Raw genomic sequence first — 21,061 nt, forward strand, 5'->3', positions numbered from 1 at the left:
CTCCCCCTCCGATTCCCCCCCTTCATTTTTCCCTACCATACAGTATTAATAGTACTTTTAAATATTTATGTTCCTTCCTTACAGATAATATAATTATAAGTTATCCTTCCTAATGTCAAATGCCTAGAATTTGTCACCTAGAGCTGCTGGCTCCTACCTTCTTGCCACTTAAGAGACACAAGTATGAACTCAGATCCAAAAGAGAAAAAGAGAGGATTCTGCTAAGCACTTATTCATAAACTCTTTTCTCAGAACCCGTGTCATAAATGTCGGTTCTAATAATGATAAATTTATGCAAAATAATCCCACTCTTCCCATACCCCTTATACAAATATGGTTCAACTTCTTCCCCGACTGAAGTCACTAAAGTGGAGTTCTGAGACCTTCATTTATTTCACTTCTTTCTTTTGCTTTATTGGAAAAGCTTCATGGCAAAACCTCATTTTACAAAATGCAGAAAATATGGAAATACAATGTGAAACTCAACATAAATTCACAGTATCACAGAGAAGACACTAACATTTCTGGGACATTTAATTACAGTACAGAAATAAAAACTACACACCCCCACATACAAGCATTTCTCATTATCTTCATTATCTGAATATAATCTGCTTCTCAGAAAGTGTTGGATAGCAAATTTTTAATTAACAGAAGCCATATTTCATTACTTTAAATTTAAAAAATGTTCTCAGCCCATCAAAATCCTCCAAATGATTTCTCCAAGTATCATTAAAATACTCTTAAACATAAATGTAACAACCCACCAAGAATTTCTGTGTAATATAATACATATAAAACAACAATGACCTAATTATTAAACTCTTAATGAACTCATTAGCAGGTGTATTTATATGCAGTACACATGGAATCTGTAATTAGCAAATACAAATTACATTTTTCCTTCATGCCTCAGGAAATATGTACTGTAACATAAACAATAAAATAATTAGATAATAAAAATAACATCTGAATTGGACCTGAGCTGGTAGAGCCCTTTAGTGCCTCACAGAAGCTATCATTGGCAGTGTTCAATGCCTAGACTGCAGGGGGAGAGAAGGAAAATGATACTGATAACACATATAATATTTACACTCCTGTAGGGAGCAGGTGCAATCATCCTCTTGCTAGGACTCAAGGGCAGCTGAAGAGCCTTCTCTAGATGGTGTTTGCAAATTCCTTATAGTTTTGTTTTTAATTTAGGTAATGGGTTTAGATAGTGAATTGGTTAGTCAATTTTTGTTTACAAGTGATTTTTTTACAAGTGTTTACAATGAATGTTCATATAGTGAAAGATAGCAAGGAATTATAGATATATGTATATATACATTTATGTATACATATATACATGTATGTGTACACAAACACATACACTCCATATATACATACACATTGTGCTATATATACTATTATGACAGATAACCACTTTTTTCACTAATATTTACGAAAACATTTTCCATGCCATTAGTTTCCAAATCACACACATTTCCAAATCCATTTTTAATGATGAATAGTGTTCCATCATATCCAAATTAATCACTTACCATCTTCCTATTGTTGGCCACTTAAGTTGTTTCTAATTTTCCATTATTATAAACAATGCTTCATTTATAAATATCTGTGTAAATTTGTGATTAATTTTAAGTTCTTAAAAGTGGAAATACTAAGTCTCCAGGTATAAACATTTTTGAAGTTCTTGATCCATACTGCCAAACCGTCCTCCAGGAAAGTTGTGCTAATGACAGAACCCTAATGCAATGTAAGAATGTATCCATTTCAAATACCTCTCCAATCAATACTGAGCATTTTCTTTTAAAAAAATGCATTGCCAACATGATAAGTGATAATGATGCTCCTGTATTTAACTACCATTTTTATTACTATTTTTACTAACTTTTTTATTTGTTGATCATTTATATTTATTGAACATTTATACTTCTTTATTTTATAAATGTTCTATTCATGTTTTGCCCATGTTCTTATTGGATTGCTTATTTTTAAAATTTATTCATAAAGGTATTTACATATTAAGTATAATTGCCCATTGTCTGTCTTTTATGTTGTGAATATCTTTTCAAAGTCTGAAAGATTCCAAAGCTCAAGCTATATTCTTATTTACTAAATTAAATCAACACCCTTAGGAGTACTTACTAGTATAAAATGAGCCTCATCAATTCATTACAGCAGAGAATCTATCAAATTTCCCACCTACCCTACCTCCACCTCAAAACCTTCTCTTTTTCACAGTGGGTAGGGTACCACATCTTCAAAGCTGATCTGGGTATCCCTAGGCCTGTCTTGATTTTCAAGAAGGTCCAATAAGTTGGTCAGATAGTTCTTACGCTCTTTTTCCTGAAGCAGTCAAGCCCTGAGATTTCAATGCATTTGAGGTAGGCAGAGAGGGTTGGCCAGGGCTGAAGCCTTGATCAAGTTAGTCCCTTTATATGTCTAGGCCTCCGTTTCTTCATCATTAAAATCAAGTGCATGATACAGGTGATTACCAGCATCCCTTTCAGCTCTACCCTTCTGTGGGTCTTAATTTAGTTAATACTGCATGAGCCTGAAAATAACTTATCATTAGAGGACTTAAAAGACTCCATTTGTTTTGAATGCCCAATTCTTTATTTTGTTAAATGGATAAAATTTGTATTTTCTTTTCTTGATTAGCATTGACATGTTTCTTGCATATTTCCTCACTGAGAGTTAATTGCATCAGGGGCATCTGGGTGGTTCAGTCGGTTGAATGTCTGACTCTTTGTTTTAGCTCAGGTCATGATGTCAGTTGTGAGATCAAGCCTGGTGCTGGGCTCCTCACTCAGTAGGGAGTCTGCTTGAGGATTCTCTCTCTCTCTCTCTCCCTCTCCCTCTGACCGCCCCCCCCTTGCATGTATGCACTCTCTCTCTAAAAAAAAAAAAAAATAACTTCATCACTTTGGAAAATTCAGGGCATATTATTAATGAAAAGATGAACATTTATTCATTCAACAAACATGTAGTAAGCTCACAGAGTACAAGGCACTGTGCTCAACTGTGAGGAAACAGTAATGGGTAATTTGGAAGAGGCAGATTTGTAAATAAATATTATACTCTTGTAAAATAACACTGAAGACATGCATATAAAACTAGGATGCAGTCACAGACAAGGCGTGCAAGAGTAAAGGAAAACGACAGTAAAGCTGATACTTGAACAAGGGCCTGAAACAATATATGGATTCCCTAGCACATCAAGGAGAAGAAAGAAGCAAGAGAGCTACAAATGGAGGGAACAGCATGCATAGAGGGCTGGAGGTATAATCCAGTATGGCATATTCTGTGGACAGCAAAGAGCTGGATAATTCTGGGGACTTGTGGGAAAAGAAGCTTGGATGCAAAAAATAGTGAAGAGCTTTACTTGTGCTAAAAGTGATGTGGATTTTATCTACTTGCTAATGGAGAAGGTTGAAGGATTGTTTTTAAAATAATTTACATTTGGGGTGCCTGGGTGGCTCAGTTGGTTAGGCAGCCTACTCTTGATTTCAGCTTAGGTCATGATCTCAGGGTTGGGCCAGAGCCTGGGCATGAAGCCTGCTTAGGATTCTCTCTCTCCTTCTCCCTCTGCCCCTCCCCACTCACACACACACACACACACACACACACACTCTCTCTCTCTCTCTCTTTCTCTAAAAATAAAATAAAATAAAATCATTTATTCCAGGATAGTTAACATATAGTGTTATATTAGTTTCAGGTATACTATACAGTGATTCAACAATTCTATTCGTAAGTCAGTGCTCATCAAGATAAGTACACTCTTAATCCTCTTCATATATTTCACCTATTCCCCCACCCACCTCATCTCTGGTAACTCTCTGTTCCCTATAGTTAAGAGTCTTAAAGATTTATTCATTTTTTCAAAGATTTTTTTACTTAAAGATTTATTTATTTATTTATTTGAGAGAGGAGCGGGGAGGGGGTGGTGGTGCAAAAGGAGAGGGGGAGAGAGAATCTCAAGCCGACTCCACACTGAGCACAGACTTGGGACTCGAACTCATGACCCAGAGATCACAACCTGAGCCAAAACCAAGAGTTGGACGCTTAACCAACTGAGCCACCCAGGTACCCCAAGAGTCTATTTTTTGGTCTGTGTCTTTTTTTCCTTTGTTCTTTTTTTTTCCTTAAAATCTACATGTGAATGAAATCATATCACATTTATTTTTCTCTGACTGACTTATTTTGCTTAACATTATACCATCTAGGGCCATCCATGTTGTTGCAAATGGCAAGATTTCACTTCTTTTTATGGGTAAATAATATTCCATTGTATATATACCACATTTCTTTATCCATTCATCTATCAATGGACACTTGGGCTGCTTCCATATTTTGGATATTGTAAATAATGTTGCAATAAACATAAGGGTGCATATATCCTTTGCATTCTTTGGGTCAATACCCAGTGCTGCAATTACTGGATCATAGGGTAGTTCTATTTTTAATTTTTTAAGGAAATTTAATACTGTTTTCCACAGTGGCTGCACCAGTTTGCATTCCCACCAAGAGTGCACGAGGGTTCCTTTCCCTCCACATCCTCACCAATACTTGTTGTTTCTTGTGTTTTTTATTTTAGTCATTCTGACAGGTGTAAAGTGATATCTCATTGTGGTTTTGATTTTCATTTCACTGATGACAAGTGATGTTGAACATCTTTTCATGTGTCTGTTGACCATCTGTATGTCTTCTTTAGAGAAATATCTCAACGGATATTTCTCTAAAGAATTTTTAAATTGGATTATTTCTTTTTTTGATTTTGAGTCATATAACTTCTCTGTGTATTTTGAATACTAACCCTTTATCAGATATATCATGGGCATATATCTTCTACCATTCAGTAGGCTGTCTTTTTGTTTTCTTGATTATTTCTTTTGTTGTGCAGAACCTGTTTATTTTGATCAGGTCCCAGTAGTTTATTTTTGCTTTTGTTTCCCTTGCCTTAGGAGACATATCTAGAAAGATGTTTCTATGGTCAGTGTCAGAGAAATTACTGCTTGTGCTCTCTTCTAGGATTTTTATGGTTTGAGGTCTCACATTTAGGTTATTAATCCATTTTGAGTTTATCTTTGTGTATGGTGTGAGAAAGTGGTCCAGTTTCATTCTTTTCATGTAGCTGTCCAGTTTTCCCAACACTGTTTGTTGTGACACTGTCTTTCTTGCATTGGATATTCTTGCCTGCTTTGTTGAAGATTAATTGACCATATAACCATGGTTTATTTCTGGGCTTTCTATTCTGTTCTGTTGATCTATGTGTCTATTTTTGTGCCAGTACCATACTGTCTTGATTGCTACAGCTTTGCAATATAACTTGAAGTCTGGAATTGTGATGCCTCCAGTTTTGCTCTTCTTTTTCAAGATTGCTTTGGATATTCAGGGTCTTCTGTGATTCCATACAAATTTTAGAGTTGTTTGTTCTAGTTCTGTGAAAAATGCTGTTGGTATTTTGATAGGGATTGCATTAAATGTGTAGATTGCTTTGGGAAGTAGGGACATTTTAACAATATCTATTCCTCCATTCTATTTGTGCATCCTCAATTTTTTCATCAGTGTTTTATAGTTTTTAGAATATAAGTCTTTCACCTCCTTGGTCAAGTTTATTCCTGGGTATTTTATTATTTTTGATGCAATTGTAAATGGGATTGCTTTCTTAATTTCTCTTTTGGCTGCTTCATTGTTAGTATATAGAATACAATGGATTTCTGTATATTGATTTTGTATCCTGCGACCTTACTGAATTCATTTATCAGTTCTAGCAGTTTTTTGGTGGAGTCTTTAGGGTTTTCTATATGTAGTATCATGTCATCTACAAATAGTGAGCATTTTACTTCTTCCTTACCAATTCAGATGCTTTTTCTTTCTTTTTGTTGTCTGGTTGCTGTGGCTAGGACTTCCAGTATTATGTTGAATAAAAGTGGTGAGAGTGGATATCCTTGCCTTGTTCCTGACCTTAGAGGAAAAGCTCTCAGTGTTTCACCATTGAGTATGATAGCTGTGGGTTTTTCACATATGGCTTTTATTTTGTTGAGGTATGTTCCCTGTATCCCTGCTTTGTTGAGGGTTTTTATCATGAATGGATGTTGTACTTTGTCAAATGCTTTTTCTGCATCTATTGAAATGATCATATGGTTCTTATTCTTTCTTTTGTTAATGTGATATATCATGTTGATTGATTCACAACTGTTGAACCACCCTTGCATCCCAGGAATAAATCCCACTTGATCATGGTGAATGCTTTTTTTAATGTATTGTTGGATTCAGTTTGCTAATATTTTGTTGAGGATTTTCACATCTATGTTCATCAGAGATATTGGCCTGTAGTTCTCTTTTTTGTAGTATCTTTATCTGGTTTTGAAATCAGGGTAATGCTGGTCTCATAAAATTAATTTAGAAGTTTTCCTTCCTCTTTTATATTTTGGAAAAATTTGAGAAGAATAAGTATTAACTCCTCTTTAAATGTTTGGTAAAAGTCATGTGTGAAGCTGTCTAGTCCTAGAATTTTGTTTGTTGGGAGCTTTTTTTTTTTTTAAAGATTTTATTTAGAGAGAGAGTACACACAAGCAGAGGGCAGGGCAGAGGGAGAAGAAGACAAAGAATCTCAAGCAGACTCCACACTGAACACAGAGCCTGATGCAGGGCTCATTCTCCCAACCCTAAGATCATGACCTGAGCCAAAATCAAGAGTCAGATACTTAACCAACTGAGCCACCCGGTGCCCCTGTTAGGAGCTTTTTGATTACTGATTCAATTTCATTGCTGGTAATTAGTCTGTTCAAATTTTCTATTTCTTCTTGATGCAGTTTTGGGAGGTTATATATGATAAGAACTTATCCATTTCTTCTAGGTTGTTCAATTTGTTGGCATATAATTTTTCATAGTATTCTCTTATAAGCCTTTATATTTCTGTGGTGTCAGTTGTTACTTCTCTTCTTTCATTTCTGATTTTGTTTATTTGTGTTCCTTCTCTCTCTCTCTCTCTCTCCCTCTCCCTCTCTCTTTTTGATAAGCCTGGCTTATCAATTTTGTTGATCTTTTCAAAGAACCAGTTCCTGGTTTCAGTGATGTGTTCTATTGTTTCTTTTAATTTCTATTTCGTTTATTTCTGCTCGAATATTTATTTCCTTTTTTCTACCAGTTTTGGGGTTTATTTGTTCTTCTTCTAACTCCTTTTTGGTGTAAGCTAAGGTTATTTATTCGAGATTTTTCTTGCTTCTTGAGGTAGGCCTATATTACTATAAACTTCCTCTTAGAACAGTTTTGCTGCATCCCAAAGAGTTTGGATCATTCTGTTTTCATTTTCATTTGTCTCCATGTATTTTTTGATTTCCTCTTTGATTTCTTGGCTGACCCATTCATTGTTTAGTAGCATGTTCTTTAACCTCCGTGCATTTGTGCTCCATGCATTTGTGCTCCACAAGATTTTTTTCTTGTGGTTGATTTCTATTTCATAGTGTTGTGATCAGAAAAGATGCATGGTATCATTTCCCTCCCCCAATGCAAGTTTTAGGTATATGGTGTCATATTTTACATCTTTTTATTTTGTGAGTCTTTTGTCTGGTTTTTACAGATATACTTATTTTCACTGCTTTTGTGCTTCCTACTTTTCTTACTCTTACTTATGGTCTTTCTTTTCCACTCAGAGTCCCCTTTAAATTTCTTGTAGGTCTGGTGTACTAGTCATGAATTCCTTTAACTTTTCTTTGTCTGGGAAACTCTTTATCTCTCCTATTCTGAATGATAGCCTTGCTGGATAGAGTATTCTTGGCTGCATATTTTTTCCTTTCAGCACTTTGAATATATTGTGACACTCTCTTTTGGCCTGCAAAGTTTCTGCTTAAAAATCAGCTGATAGCTTTATGGCATTTCCCTTGTATGTAACTGTTTTATTTTTCTCTTGCTGCTTTTAAAATTCTCTCTTGATCACTACTTTTTGCCATTTCAACTACTAAGTATCTTGGTGTGGACCTCCTTGGATTGGTTTTGTTGAGGGCTCTATATGCTTCCTGGATCTGGATTTCTGTTTCCTTCCCCAAACTAGTGAGGGTAGACTCCATGCTGTTTCCTGGAAGTGGCTATGTGTTTATGATGGGAGGTGGGGGAGGGAAATAGCACCTGCCAGCTTTTTTCCTGGAGATGTCTCACAGGATCTCTGTCCCTCTGGCACATGCTCTAAGGTTAGTAAATAATTCTCCCTCCCATATACCCCAGGCTTTTTCAAACTGCTGCTTCTATGCTGTCTCCCTTGGGTATGGGTTGTTTGTTGTGCTGTTTCTATAAGAGTGGGGATTCAGTTTCCTCTCACCCTCCTGTTTCTCAAAGAGCCAACCAAGCCTGATTTTTAAAATTCCAGGTTTTAAGTCCTACTGGTTGTAAGAACTCATAGAATTCACCCCCTTTGGTTTTCAAAGCCAAATGTTATGGGAATTCGTCTTACCCATGTGGGCTTCCTGGTATGAAAGTCTGTTTCTCGCCCCTCACTGCACCCTCTGCATCCCTTTCTTCTGTGAATAGTCCTGCAGTTCCATTTAGCTCCCCACTGTGTCTCTGCACTTCCTACCCTTTTGGTGTGGTTTCCTCTCTACACTTAGCTGTGGAGTTTGTTCTGCCAGTCTCTGGGTTGTTTTCTGGGTTATTTACACTGATATGAGTATTATCTAGTTGTATCCATGGGACAAGGTGAGCTTAGGGTCCTCCTACTCTGCCATCTTCAATTTACATTTATTTTTAAATGTTGACTCTCATTGTTTTATAGATAATTAGTTGGAGGGAGAGAAAATGAAGGAGGGGATGTTTAAAAATTTAGGAGGCTCTTATAAATTAGTCCAGAAGGTATATAATAAGAATCTAAACTAAGGCACTCTAAATATATAATATTTTAGTGATCCTAGTGGTTCACTCTTCATGGAATTAAAAAATAATTAGTTTCTGCCATCCTGCTACAAAATGCCATAGGCTTTAATAAATACCAAGACTATTTTATTTTTAAGCAGTTACAGTTTTATAAGCATTTATCCATAGGTATTATATATCACATCAAAATCTTATTTCTTCTTTCAAAATAGCCTTAAGGTTTAATTTTCCCCCATACAACTGTTCGTTGTAACAGTAGGTAAGTGGGAATAGGGTATTCTAAGAAAAGAGAATTGTCTGAACTAGGAGTAGAACCAGGGATTTACCTTAGAAATAATTCTGCATTTCTTGTAGATTGTATCACCTCTAAAATTGTTCAATGTTGCATATCTCCTTCTAATGTGAACTCTTTAAAAGATCAAATGCCCTGTGTTTGTGAGCACAGAATAAGATATTTTCATTGAAATAAGGTAACTTTTTGCTTCTATCACATTCCTAAAATACCTTTGTGAGGATAGCTAGTTTTTCCTAAGTCTAACTATTCATCCATTGCATTTCTGCCCTTAGGATACTAATTCATTTTTTTTTTTTAATTCAGATAGCAGCATTTTATGGCATGAACTGAGTGTTATCACTACTAGTGTACTTTGAGTAATTATACTCCCAAATTCCTTTATACAGTCATAAATAGAATTACTTGTTTCGCATCAGTAAAAGCACATCAAGAATAAGGCACTTGACTTCGTTGATCCTCACAATCTTTATTTGAAAAAGGAGGAAGTCAGGCCACAAAAGCTATAAGCTTTTTTCCATCCTTAGTATTGTGTGATTCTACATAAAATTAACAGTTTTTTTGATATTTTATTTAGAAAATATATATCTGAAATGTGTCTTCAGAGTAAGTAATATAAAAATTATTTTCAAAGCTTTTATACTGTTCCAAATACTTCCAAAATAATTTATGTTATTCAGTTAATATTGGGACTTTTTTATATATAAGATGTTGTAAGTTAGTTTAGCAAAACAAAGAATAAAACAAGGTTCTTGTCTCATCTGTCTACATCTAATGAGTGAAGAAGCACAGAAATAATTAAACAAGAGAAAAATTTTATGAATTAAAAGAATGTTGTGGGGTGCCTGGGTGGCTCAGTCAATTAAGCATCTGTCTTTGGCTCAGGTCATGATCTTGAAGTCCTGGGATGGAGCCCCACGTTGGGCTCCCTGCTCAATGGGGAGTCTGCCTCTGCCCCTCACCCCTGCTCATGCTCTCTCTCTCTCTCTCTCAAATAAATAAATAAAATCTTTTAAAAATAAAAGAATTTTGTATAATAAGGAGTTCCCACCATGGGGATGTATTCAAGTGGAGGATCAATTAAGGCTTTATGAAGGTAATGGAATTTGAGACCAAACTTGAAAAATGAATGAGCTTTCATTACAAAGGAGTAGGGAGACAGAGAGTATATTCTAAGACAAGGAAAGAATATGGGTATAACTTGGATTGTTTGGAGATTAATATAATAGAACAGTTATTATAAAAGTTAGGACATACACAGAACTGACAAAAGACAGGAGCCAGTTTGTGGAAGATGATTGTATTAATAAGTATTCTTGTGGTTGCAAGTGCCAGAAAAATTCAACTCAACCAGAAAAGAGAATGTATTAACTGAAATAACTAAAATTTAGAAGCAGGCTAGCTTTAAGTATGGTTTATTTAATGGCTCACATTTTGTCCCCAAGAGCCTGACTAGACAATTTCTTCCCCATGGTGATTTTCTTCCAGTTTTAGAGTGCTAGATGCTGGCAGCTTCAAGCTTATATCATTAGTGTACCCAGTCCAGAAGAAGAATGAGTCTGCTCCAGAATAGTCCTGGAACTGAATCCATTTGCCCTTGTTGGCTGACTTGGGTCATATGCCCATTCCCAACTGTGACTGATGGGGATTAAATGCACTGCTGGATTAGCCATGGTCATATGTTCCACCCCCAAATCCTGGTAAGAAAATGTTTCCCACCACACAAATGGGCAAAAGTGGGGAAGAGATGCTTCCACAAAGCAGAGGCAGTTCTTCCTGCCACTAGTAGAAGATACGGCTCTGAGTGGCAAACTGTATTCCATGATTATGAATAAAAAGCTACAGTTTTTGGATATTAGTAGGCAATAAGAAACCACTAGGTTTTTGAACTGGGAAGAAATATGATCAAGGCTCATCCTTATGAAATTGATCTGGCTGCAATGAATATGATTGCTTGGCATGGAGATGGGCAGAGGTGATAAAACTGGCTTTGAGATTGGTAACAGGTTTAAAGAGTCTGCTAAGATGGTGGTGGTAAGAGTAGTAAGGAGGAGTCAAAAGCAAGAGACATATTTGTTGGCAAATATTTTTTCACCAGGACTAAGAAAGTGTAGAAGGGACATTTAATATTAAAATCAATATTGGATTGCTGAAAGAACATTGTCATAAAAAAATGTAAATTATTTTAGTGTAATTTCTTAAATTGGTTTAATAGGAGGCCCAACTCCGAAGCCTCCAGCTTGTTTATTCATTTGGAAGAACATTGCTGCCATTTCCTAGTCACCAGAGTCCATGTACTTTACTTCAATCATAATTCCCCCTGACAGTCTGGGGTCTGCTGTGTGGGTTTCCAAAATTCTTTCCAGATCTAATGCCCTGAACACCAGTTAATCCCATTCAATGTGTCAAAGATACAAAAAGGGCAAGTGGGCAAACTTTAACAAAATGTTCCTCCCTCTGATTGAACAATAAAAACCAATTAGTCATTTTAATTTGGGTCTACAGTTTTTTTGACTTTTGTTCTCTCCTACACCATCTTTGAGCAGCAGGGTTTGAATTGTACAGATTATAAAAGAATGGTTGAATCACCACCAAAAGACTATTATTAATGATTTTTTTAAAATCCACAAGCATACTGACATCATCATTATTACTCAGCTTTTTAAAAGATTTAATAAATCCTGAATTTTCAATAGCCATTTAAAATGCAGGAGGATTCATTTATTAATAAAATTTAACTTGAACGATACAAAATATATTTTGCTACCACTCAACTCTTTAATTTAATTATAATGATTAAAACTAAAAGCAATATTAGCACATTTCTTGCTGTAAGAAAGCTGAGTGTGCTCTGATTTTATGTCAAGTCCTCTGGCCACTCAAAATACAGTGAAATTATCTTATAAATGGAAGGGAATATGCACTGTGCTTTTCTCTTGGTACAAATGTTGCTCATGTGCTATCATTGCAAAAGGCAAGAGCTAGCTTTGCCACATATTTACTTGAGTAAATAAACCACCTAGGCCACAGTGGTTGGTGAATTTGATGGTGAATACAAAGCACTTGGGGATCTGGTTAAAATGTGGATTCTGATTCAGTAGGTCATGGATGGGGCCTGAAAGTCAGCATGTCTAACCAGGAGACTGATGCTGCTGGTCAGTAGACCACTTTGAGTAAGAAGGGTCTTTAAATTTAAAATGAGAAATATTTTCGGGAGCTGGGACCTGGTATTAAATCATGCCCATTTTAGGTTGCAAAACAACAGTGTGAAAGGAATGAGATATGGATTATCTTTCTTTTCCTCAGATGCAATGTATGCCTTAACATTATGAATTATTTTGAGTTTAGCTGGGCAATCATAGCCCAGCCACTTATAAGTCAGACTGTTGCTGATGGTGGTATTACTGCCAGTGAATTGTATTCCTGTTTGCAGGTCTGTTTAGAAAAGATTCATAAGTAACCTTTCCTTGCACAGTGTATACAGAGACTTTCTTCTTTTGCTTCCTACAATAGATATAATTGTTTGAGTTTGACACATATTACCAATTCATCTTCAAAGTTGTTTTTCCATGATTCCAATTATTAATATGAAAACTAGAAAATACTGTGAAAGGTCAAATAAAGCATTTAGAAGTTTGGTATTAATTTCCATTTTAATTCTGGTATCACAGAGGCAGACACATAGCTGTTGCCACTTGCTTTTGTTCCAAAAGAACCACACCTTTTCCAAACTGCTGCATCTCTGATGTTTGCCTTATGCCAGTTTACCTTAATGATTCCCTGGGGAGAACAGAAATTACACAAAGAAATGCTTTCTCACCATTACTGAAGTCAGAGGATAGAGAAAGTTATGCACATTTTCTCCTTTCAAGATCTCTTAAAAATAACCTATTTGCAATTTGCAAAAAAGATTTCCACAAATATAATTACAATTCAGCTTTTTGTTATGTGTATCATAAAATCCTTAGGATTCACCAGAATACAGTTCACACCTGCTTTATCTTATGGATTTTCTATTGGTATATCTATTTGCACGTGAAAAGCTTCTTTTTACACCAAAAAACCATATTACTTGAGCTTTAATGCTAGATTTGGATGGCAATTTTTGCTCTAGCCAGATGAGATGTATAAATTGCTAGATGGTTCTGTGAATCAAAAGTATCTCAAGATACTGACATTTGAATTAATAGTCAGCCAAGTGTTTTTGCTCACAAAGCTTTTATTTATAGGCTTTGAAGAAAGTATTTGTGCTATAGAAAGGATTAAAGTTCAAAACTGAAGGGGAAATGTTTGACTAGAAGAGGTTAGATGTTAATTTTTAGATAGAGGAAATGAGAAGTTATGGAATCTCTATAGAAGTTTGTTTGTTTGTTTGTGAAAAGTCTAGATAAATTTATCTTTCTGGGATGCTAAAATGTACCTCTGTCCAGAAGCTGAACTATGGGTTCAATGAAGATAGAGACCATGTTTGTTTTATTTATCAGTGTATTTCAGCACTCCCACATACTAAGTTCTTAATAAATATGGATGAAGATAAGGGTATCTTCACAGATGCACTTATGTTCCTGGTATTTTCTGAATTTAGGGAGCAACTAAATGAGTTACTCCAGTTTTTAAAAAATGATATATTGAGTTTTATCTTCAACTCTAGGTAGTTGCCATGCTGGTCCAAATGCTTTTATGGTTGATGGCTCCTTGAATCTCAATTAGATAATGGTAAGCTTATAATGGATTGGAAAAGTTCCCCCCCCCCATTACTTTATAGAATCCTAGCACTTTCGAATCAAACAGTAGAATTTCTCCAAGATTTTTATACCAATATGCTAGTATTTTACATAAATATTTCCCCTCTTTTCTTTTTTTTTCTTTTTTTTTTTTGATGTCTGAATACATAATAATTGAATTATCTACTCTACAGATGATAGACATTTGATTCGTTCCAGATATTGCTACTAGGACCAATGTTGTTGTGAGTTCTTTTCTACATACATGTTCAAGGATACCTCAGTGGTGTCTACCAAGAAGTGGAATTAACAGCTTGGGAAATTTGGATGCTTTCAACTTCACTGGTTATTGTCAAATTGTTTTTTTGTTTGTTTGTTTTCTTGTTTTTTTTAATTTTATTATGTTATGTTAATCACCATACATTACATCATTAGTTTTTGATGTAGTGTTCCATGATTCATCGTTTGCATATAACACCCAGTGCTCCATGCAGTACGTGCCCTCTTTAATACCCATCACCAGGCTAACCCATCCCCTCCACCCTCCCTCCCCTCTAGAACCCTCAGTTTGTTTCTCAGAGTCCATAGACTCTCATGGTTCATCTCCCTCTCCGATTTCCCCCCCTTCATTTTCCCCTCTTTTAAATTTGTAGAGCTTGACATCTCAGGAAATGATCACTCATCTTTTCTGGACTGGAAAAAAAGTCTATTTACATACTCATGTATGGTGGTTTATAATTTACAATTCCCTTTGCATGCATTCAGTCCTTAGCAGGCTGAGCAGATATTTGCCTTACTTCAAAAATGAGGAAATAGAGAATTATTATACTTGCTCAAAAGAGCAGTGAGGTAGTAAGATGGAATTAGCCCTTCGGCCTGCTGACTCCTATTCCAGTGCTCTGCCTTATAAAGGCCAATAAAAGAAAAATGGATGATACTTTACAGTTTATAGTTTCTATGAACATATCTCAATTTTCAGGATAAAACAATGAGTTTAGCACACAGGGTTTGGACATGGAAAAGCTGAAATCTAAAGAGGGCAAAGTAAATTTTCCAAGGTTAACTATTGGTGGAATCTAATAGGAATCCACATCTTCTGCCTTTACAAGTCTTAATTCATTTTGTGGTTGATTGGTTGGTTGGCTGTTCAGTCAGCTGTTATAGGACCACAGATGTATTCAATTAGATTTATCATTGCTTTGATTCATTTCACCCTTTCCTCACTAGTCCATGCATAGTTCTGTTTTATTTAGTTATATAGCAATTCTTATAAGGTAATACATATCCTCGAGTCACCACCCAAGCTAATAGCTAAGACATTGACAATTAACCTTCATATAAAATGCCTCCCCATCCCTTCCCCTGCCTCTCTTCACCAAGAATTACCAACATTCTGAATACTATATTCATTGTTCTACTGCTTTCCTTTGCATATAGTTATATACGATATATATTTATCTTCCTAGGGAGCTGATAAATTTTTTAACTTTTTGAAAGGTATATCATGCTATATGCACTAATGGGGGGATTATATCATGCTGTATATAATTGGAGGGCATGTTGTTGTGTAATTGGAGATCTTATTACCAACAAAACTAGGTAATCACAGTATACACGTATATACCAGCACATGGTGTGTGTATGTGCATGTATATACATTTATAATATAAAGACTATCAAACTATCCAGTCTCTTTGAGACATATCTAAATGTACTCTACCTATATATTATAAAGACCCATTCATTCAACAGATATTTTTAGAGTACCAACCATGTGGCAGGAGGTATTATATTATGCTGATACATCCGTGCAAAAACAGATACACTCCTCTCCCCAAATATCCCTGATTTCATGGAAATAACATTGCATATATAGAGACAGACAATAAATAAAATATGTAAAACATGGGATGTTAGATGATGTTAAGTGCTAGGGAGAAAAATCATGGAAGGCCTTAGGGACTGGGGTTTGGGATTTTAAACAGGGTGCTCAGCGATGAATTGAGGATGGAGTGAATGGGGAGTCTTTATTCACGGAGTGACATGGAGGCAACTTGTGAGAGCTGAATCAGAACAGAAGTAAACTCTTCAGAAACCCCCACGCTCAGCCTATTATGTTTGTAGGATGACAGGCTCAGTCGGTATTGGTGGCCCTTGGAGAGACAATGCATGTTCCTCCCACTTTTCTTGCATCTGACCATCGACTCTGCTGGAATCTCCGTGGTTGCCGCTGCCGCACCTGAACGCCTTGCGCGACCACCACTCGCGGGCACTTTGCCGCCGCGTGCGCGCACCGCCTCCGGGCTGCTCCCGGGCCCGCCGGGGACGCGCGCGCGTGTCCGGCCCCGCGGCCTCTCGTCAGGGACGCGGCCGGGAGGGCGGCGCGCGCCCCGCTCGGCAGCTGCGGCGGCGGCTGGTGTGGGCGCTCGCGTCAGGGTTGGGAGGAGGAGGGGGTTCGCGACGAAGATAGTGAGAGAGACATGAGGCAGCCCGGCAGGAAGCGAGAAAGAGTTCGGTGGAGAAGGAGTGAGTTTTAGAGACGCCCGGTGAAGCAGGACCTGCGCCTGCGGGTGAGCGTGGCCGCCTGGGTTCCTCGTCTCCTCCGCGCTCTCTCCTGTGTCCGCTTTCAGCACCCCGAGCGGAGAACAGTTCCCGGCAGCCCGCAGAGCGGCCAGGGGGCCACCGTGGCCGGGCTACCTGGAGCCTTCCACCGGGCTCAGGGGCACCGTCTAAAACACAGTGTGCACGCCGCCTTCTCCCCTCTGTTGGTGTGCAAGTAAACACGGGGGAAAGCATCCGGCGGCCTCAGGGAGCCTTGAAGAAGCCCAAGCAGAATGTACCAGGGACACATGCAGGTAAGACATTACCATCGAACTGGAAAGAAATCTTGGGGGCTAATTTAAGAGCAAGGTGGTTCACTAAGTTATTGTGGTCAAGCGCTGCCTTCACACAATTCAACAAGTGAAGTGGTGCAACATGACCATGACATTTCTGTCCGGTGCTATGGGTAAAACTAGACAGGTTTCTGAGGTGGGAGAAGGAGCGGGGGCGGGGGGGGGGGGGGGGGGGACCTCAGAACTTCGATTGGGGAAGTTTGTTTTCTGTGCATTCCCTGAGCCTGTTTCTTTAAACAAGATCAAGGAATCCAGAGGAAACCTGGAGATGACTGTGTTTCCGTTGTAATCCTATTGATGCATGTATGTCAGATGAAGGGCAAACAATAATTGGAAAGACAAAGGGTTTTTTTTTTTTATCATCTGCAAAGGTTTCTTGACAGAACACTTTGCCACTTTTGTATTATTTTTTAAAGTGATGATTTTTTAAATGGTCTGTGCTGTATTTTCCCCCTTCAGATAGTGGGACATTGTCACCTATCCCTACAGTCATAGGATGACTTGGGGGGGATGAATTTCAAACATACGTCCAAGAGGCTCTAATGTTTTTCAGGGGAGGTGCTGCCTCTGGTTATTAATGCTCCTCTGAGCTAAGCCTCTACTTCTCTCAGATGCACTCTACTCTCTTGGGAAAAATTATTTTAACCTTGACTCCAGTTCTCATTCACATGATTGGTTCTTCCTTATAAAGGCAGGTGTACACGTTGGGGAAATAACCAAAATATTAACTCAGCTTCTTAAAGTATGAATTGAGCTTTTTTTTTTTTTTCCTGTTCCTAAATGCTGTAGTCATCAAGTTTGATATTTGGGCTTCCTTTCCATTCCAAAGATGGTCAAATACAGTCATCATATGTGGTGTCTTCACACTAGTGTGTAACATGTGTGAATATTGATGATGTTGCTTTTGTGTCATTGGAGCAATTGAAAATTGATAAATATGTTATTGCATTCATGACTTAATATTACCGAATAGTTTCTAAGACTGTTAGGAAATTCTTTTAGACTGTAATTTACTTTTATATAAGATGGTATTAATCAATTTCATAAGTTTTGTAAGATTTCTGAATCAGTACTATCAGAATTCCAAAAACATTTCCCATATTACTGACATCATCCTGTTTTGAAAATTGTTAATGGAATTCTATCATAGTTGATGGATAATAATTAGTCACTGAAGTATATTTCTAAATATATATAATAGATGTGATCTGCATGTTTCTTATTAAAGCTACATTAGTTGGAAAGTTTAGCAACAAAGAAACATTCCAACAATGACTGATGAAAAAATTAAGATTATTACTAGAGTTTTATGTTTCCATCTGCACCTAAGAATGATACTTACAATTTTGTATATTATCTATTTATGATCCCTAAACAGTTTCTTCACAGGAGTAAAATAGGAAGGTTTTGCTGAATAGAGTCAATCTTCAGAAAATTGCACATTCACACAAAATTCATAATTGATTACTTGGGCAATTTACAAAAACTTTTCACATTATTTTTTGTTGTTGTTTAAACATGTTTTTGTGAATGAAGAATTAAAACAACAATCTGGTAAATTCAGGCACCCAAAAACAATTTAACCCAATTTTCTGAATATTTCAAGGGAGGATGTTATTGAAACTTGAATCAATTGTCTAGAACAATGTCTGAGGGTTTCATTTTACTTTGAAAGAATAGACAAAATGTGAGATTCTGCATATGCTCCCAACTTAATGTTTTTTGCTTGTGCACTGCTGTAACAGCAAATATGATGGCTTGCAGTAAAACTCACAAATCTTTGCTGCCAAGCTTAACTTGAAAACGTTACTAAATAAAGACTGTAATCAATATGCTTGCCAAAATTTCAGAACACAATACTTTTTTTTTCTATTTACTATTGACCATTAATGTTAAATATAAAACTTCTAAGGCTTTAATAGTTTAGTAGCTATTAAATGATGTGATCATCTCAGTGGGACTTCCCCTGCCCCAGAAATAATGCCTATTACAACCTGATTTATAATATGGTTATTTGTTTACATTTGAAAAGCCCAAGCTCTTTCCCAAAGAATAGAATTTAGCCTATAGATAAAATCTCTGTTGTGTTGATATGTTTAGGTTAAATAAAGAATCCTTCCTTATGAGAGATCACATCATCCTCCTGTGTGTACCTGTCTTTAATCACAAAGGAGAAGATAAATAGCCCAAACATTCCAAAATATGTATTAAAAATCTGAATACATATTTGGTAAAATGGATCAGGAATGAGCAGATTTACTAACACTTCTGCCAACTTTGGAGTTCATTTGATACACTGGTGTTACTTGGCTGATACCTTAAAATGAAAATGAAACAAAATATTTGCAGTCATTTGCTATGCCTTCTAATTCTTCTCTTTTCTGTATCCAAGAGATTCTAAAATAAAATGTTTTGTAAATAGGCAGTCTGGAGTGGGGGAGGTGTTCACAAGAAGCCTTAAAAAATAGTCAAATTTAAAACTCCTGTAGGGCCTTTGTTTTTACAACCTAATGATTTTGTAAATAAAGCCTATTAAGTCTTTTACATCTAGCTAATTCATCCAATTTACCATAGAACCTAAATTCATTGTAGAAGCCACAGACTTTCAAAAACACACTCTGCTAGTTCATTTGAAAAGTTGACATCCATTACAGATAGATAGAACATATATTTCTTGGTTTCATAGTAAATGCCACAGGTATATTTCTTAGGAGCAGGGCCCTAGAGTTGTGCTGTTTTTCAGTTGCCTTGCCACTTATTTCCAAGGGGAATTTATCACCCAAACAACTGAAGCAAATGTTGTTTCTTTAGTGACTGTTTTAGATTTACTTTTTTTTTTTTTCCTTTTGACCAAGGGGGCCAATGGCGATTAAATATATTTTAGATTCAGTTCAGACCAAACTCTTTATTCCCATCAGATAACCTACAGTCTTAATCCCTTTAATACCTCTATATGCTCTGTACTGCAATGCTTGTTTGTACATGTGAATTAAATGCCAATTAGAGCAAAATAATTACGTGTCTCTGAATATTTCCTTAGCCGAACTTTTTTTTTCTGGGATGGTATAAATATAGAGCAATGTAATTTCAATTTTGAACTAAGATTTGTTTTTTATTTTTAATGAAGCATCCTCGATAATGTTTTTTGTTATAAAAGAAAGTTATTTCAGGAGACAATCAAACAAAAAATTTATGTGTAATTGTAACTGATCTTCATCATGGGCATTCAAAACCAGACTTTTTTGATTTATTTAAACTGGCTGAGGAAACATTCCACACCCTCTGGCTTCACAAGACATTAACTAAAGAAAATTTAAGTGACAAAAATTATAAGATTATTAACAGCTCTAAAAGTAGCCATTTTATTTGTCTTCCCCCAAAAGTGTTTTGTGTTTGTCTTTATTTATGACTTGACTTAGCTTTTTAAAAAAATCTTCATGAAGGGGAACAGTTGAGTAACATGAATTATGTTAATACATTAGATCTGGCCACTGGGGATTCATTTAGGTTCACTGGAAACAACAAGTATAAGAAGCCAATCCAAGATAAGATTATAAAATGTTGTTTCAACATCTGTAACAGTAGTTTGTCATAATTGAGACCCTAAAGCAAAACTGCAAAATAAGTAATATTTGTCATGTGTATTTCCACTTCTCTAAAAGATCCATTTTCTCCTCCTTGATGCCACTATTTTCTATCCTGTGTCATTTCCTTTTTTCAACCTTTTGCTAACAAAGATATAATTAATACCAGTACACCACATACACACATACACACACCCTGCAGGGGTATCTGCTTTTTCAGAGGAGACTCTTTGAAGATTCGTTTGGTAGACGAGATGTTTTAAGGAGAATGTGGTAATGCTCCTGAGAGGCTGGGATTGGTTGTTTTGGTCAGGTGTAGCTGCTGCCTTCCCCTCTCCCCCCATCTCAAATGGCACCTGCCCCTTCTCCTCAAAGTCTTCCTATGAATGACACAAGCTCCAGCAAGATTTTGAAGTGCCTTCTGATATATTTACAAGCAAATCATGCTTGATATGAGAGCAATACTGAGCTCCTAACACTTAAAAATTATAATACTCATGGTATAATATTGCAGAGTATTTGATTAAACTGAAAATATCATTCCCCAGTCATACTGGCCATTAGCTTATATAATATATTTACTTTCTAGATTTTGTTTATGGTTTATAAACATTCTTCCTAAACACATGTCTTTTAAAGAAAAATTCCAGCATGTGAATGTTTTGAGTATAAGATATTTTTAAAGTAAAG

The 21,061-nt window shown here is 36.4% G+C and overlaps 1 protein-coding gene across 3 annotated transcripts in view; it reads left to right on the top strand.

Annotated features, from left to right (window-relative positions):
• Positions 1-16,262: 16,262 nt before the first annotated feature.
• The window catches only part of PEX5L (peroxisomal biogenesis factor 5 like), a 216,224-nt gene continuing 211,425 nt past the window's right edge, over positions 16,263-21,061 (top strand). For all 3 annotated transcript variants that reach the window (XM_032407137.1, XM_032407141.1, XM_032407142.1), the window contains exon 1: positions 16,263-16,748. In XM_032407137.1, coding sequence (XP_032263028.1) covers positions 16,728-16,748 — 21 coding nt within the window. In that variant the 5' untranslated portion in view covers positions 16,263-16,727. The remainder of the gene's footprint in view (positions 16,749-21,061) is intronic.

The sequence above is a fragment of the Phoca vitulina genome, unplaced genomic scaffold, assembly GCF_004348235.1.
Source record: "Phoca vitulina isolate PV1807 unplaced genomic scaffold, GSC_HSeal_1.0 scaffold8, whole genome shotgun sequence".
NCBI lineage: Eukaryota > Metazoa > Chordata > Mammalia > Carnivora > Phocidae > Phoca > Phoca vitulina.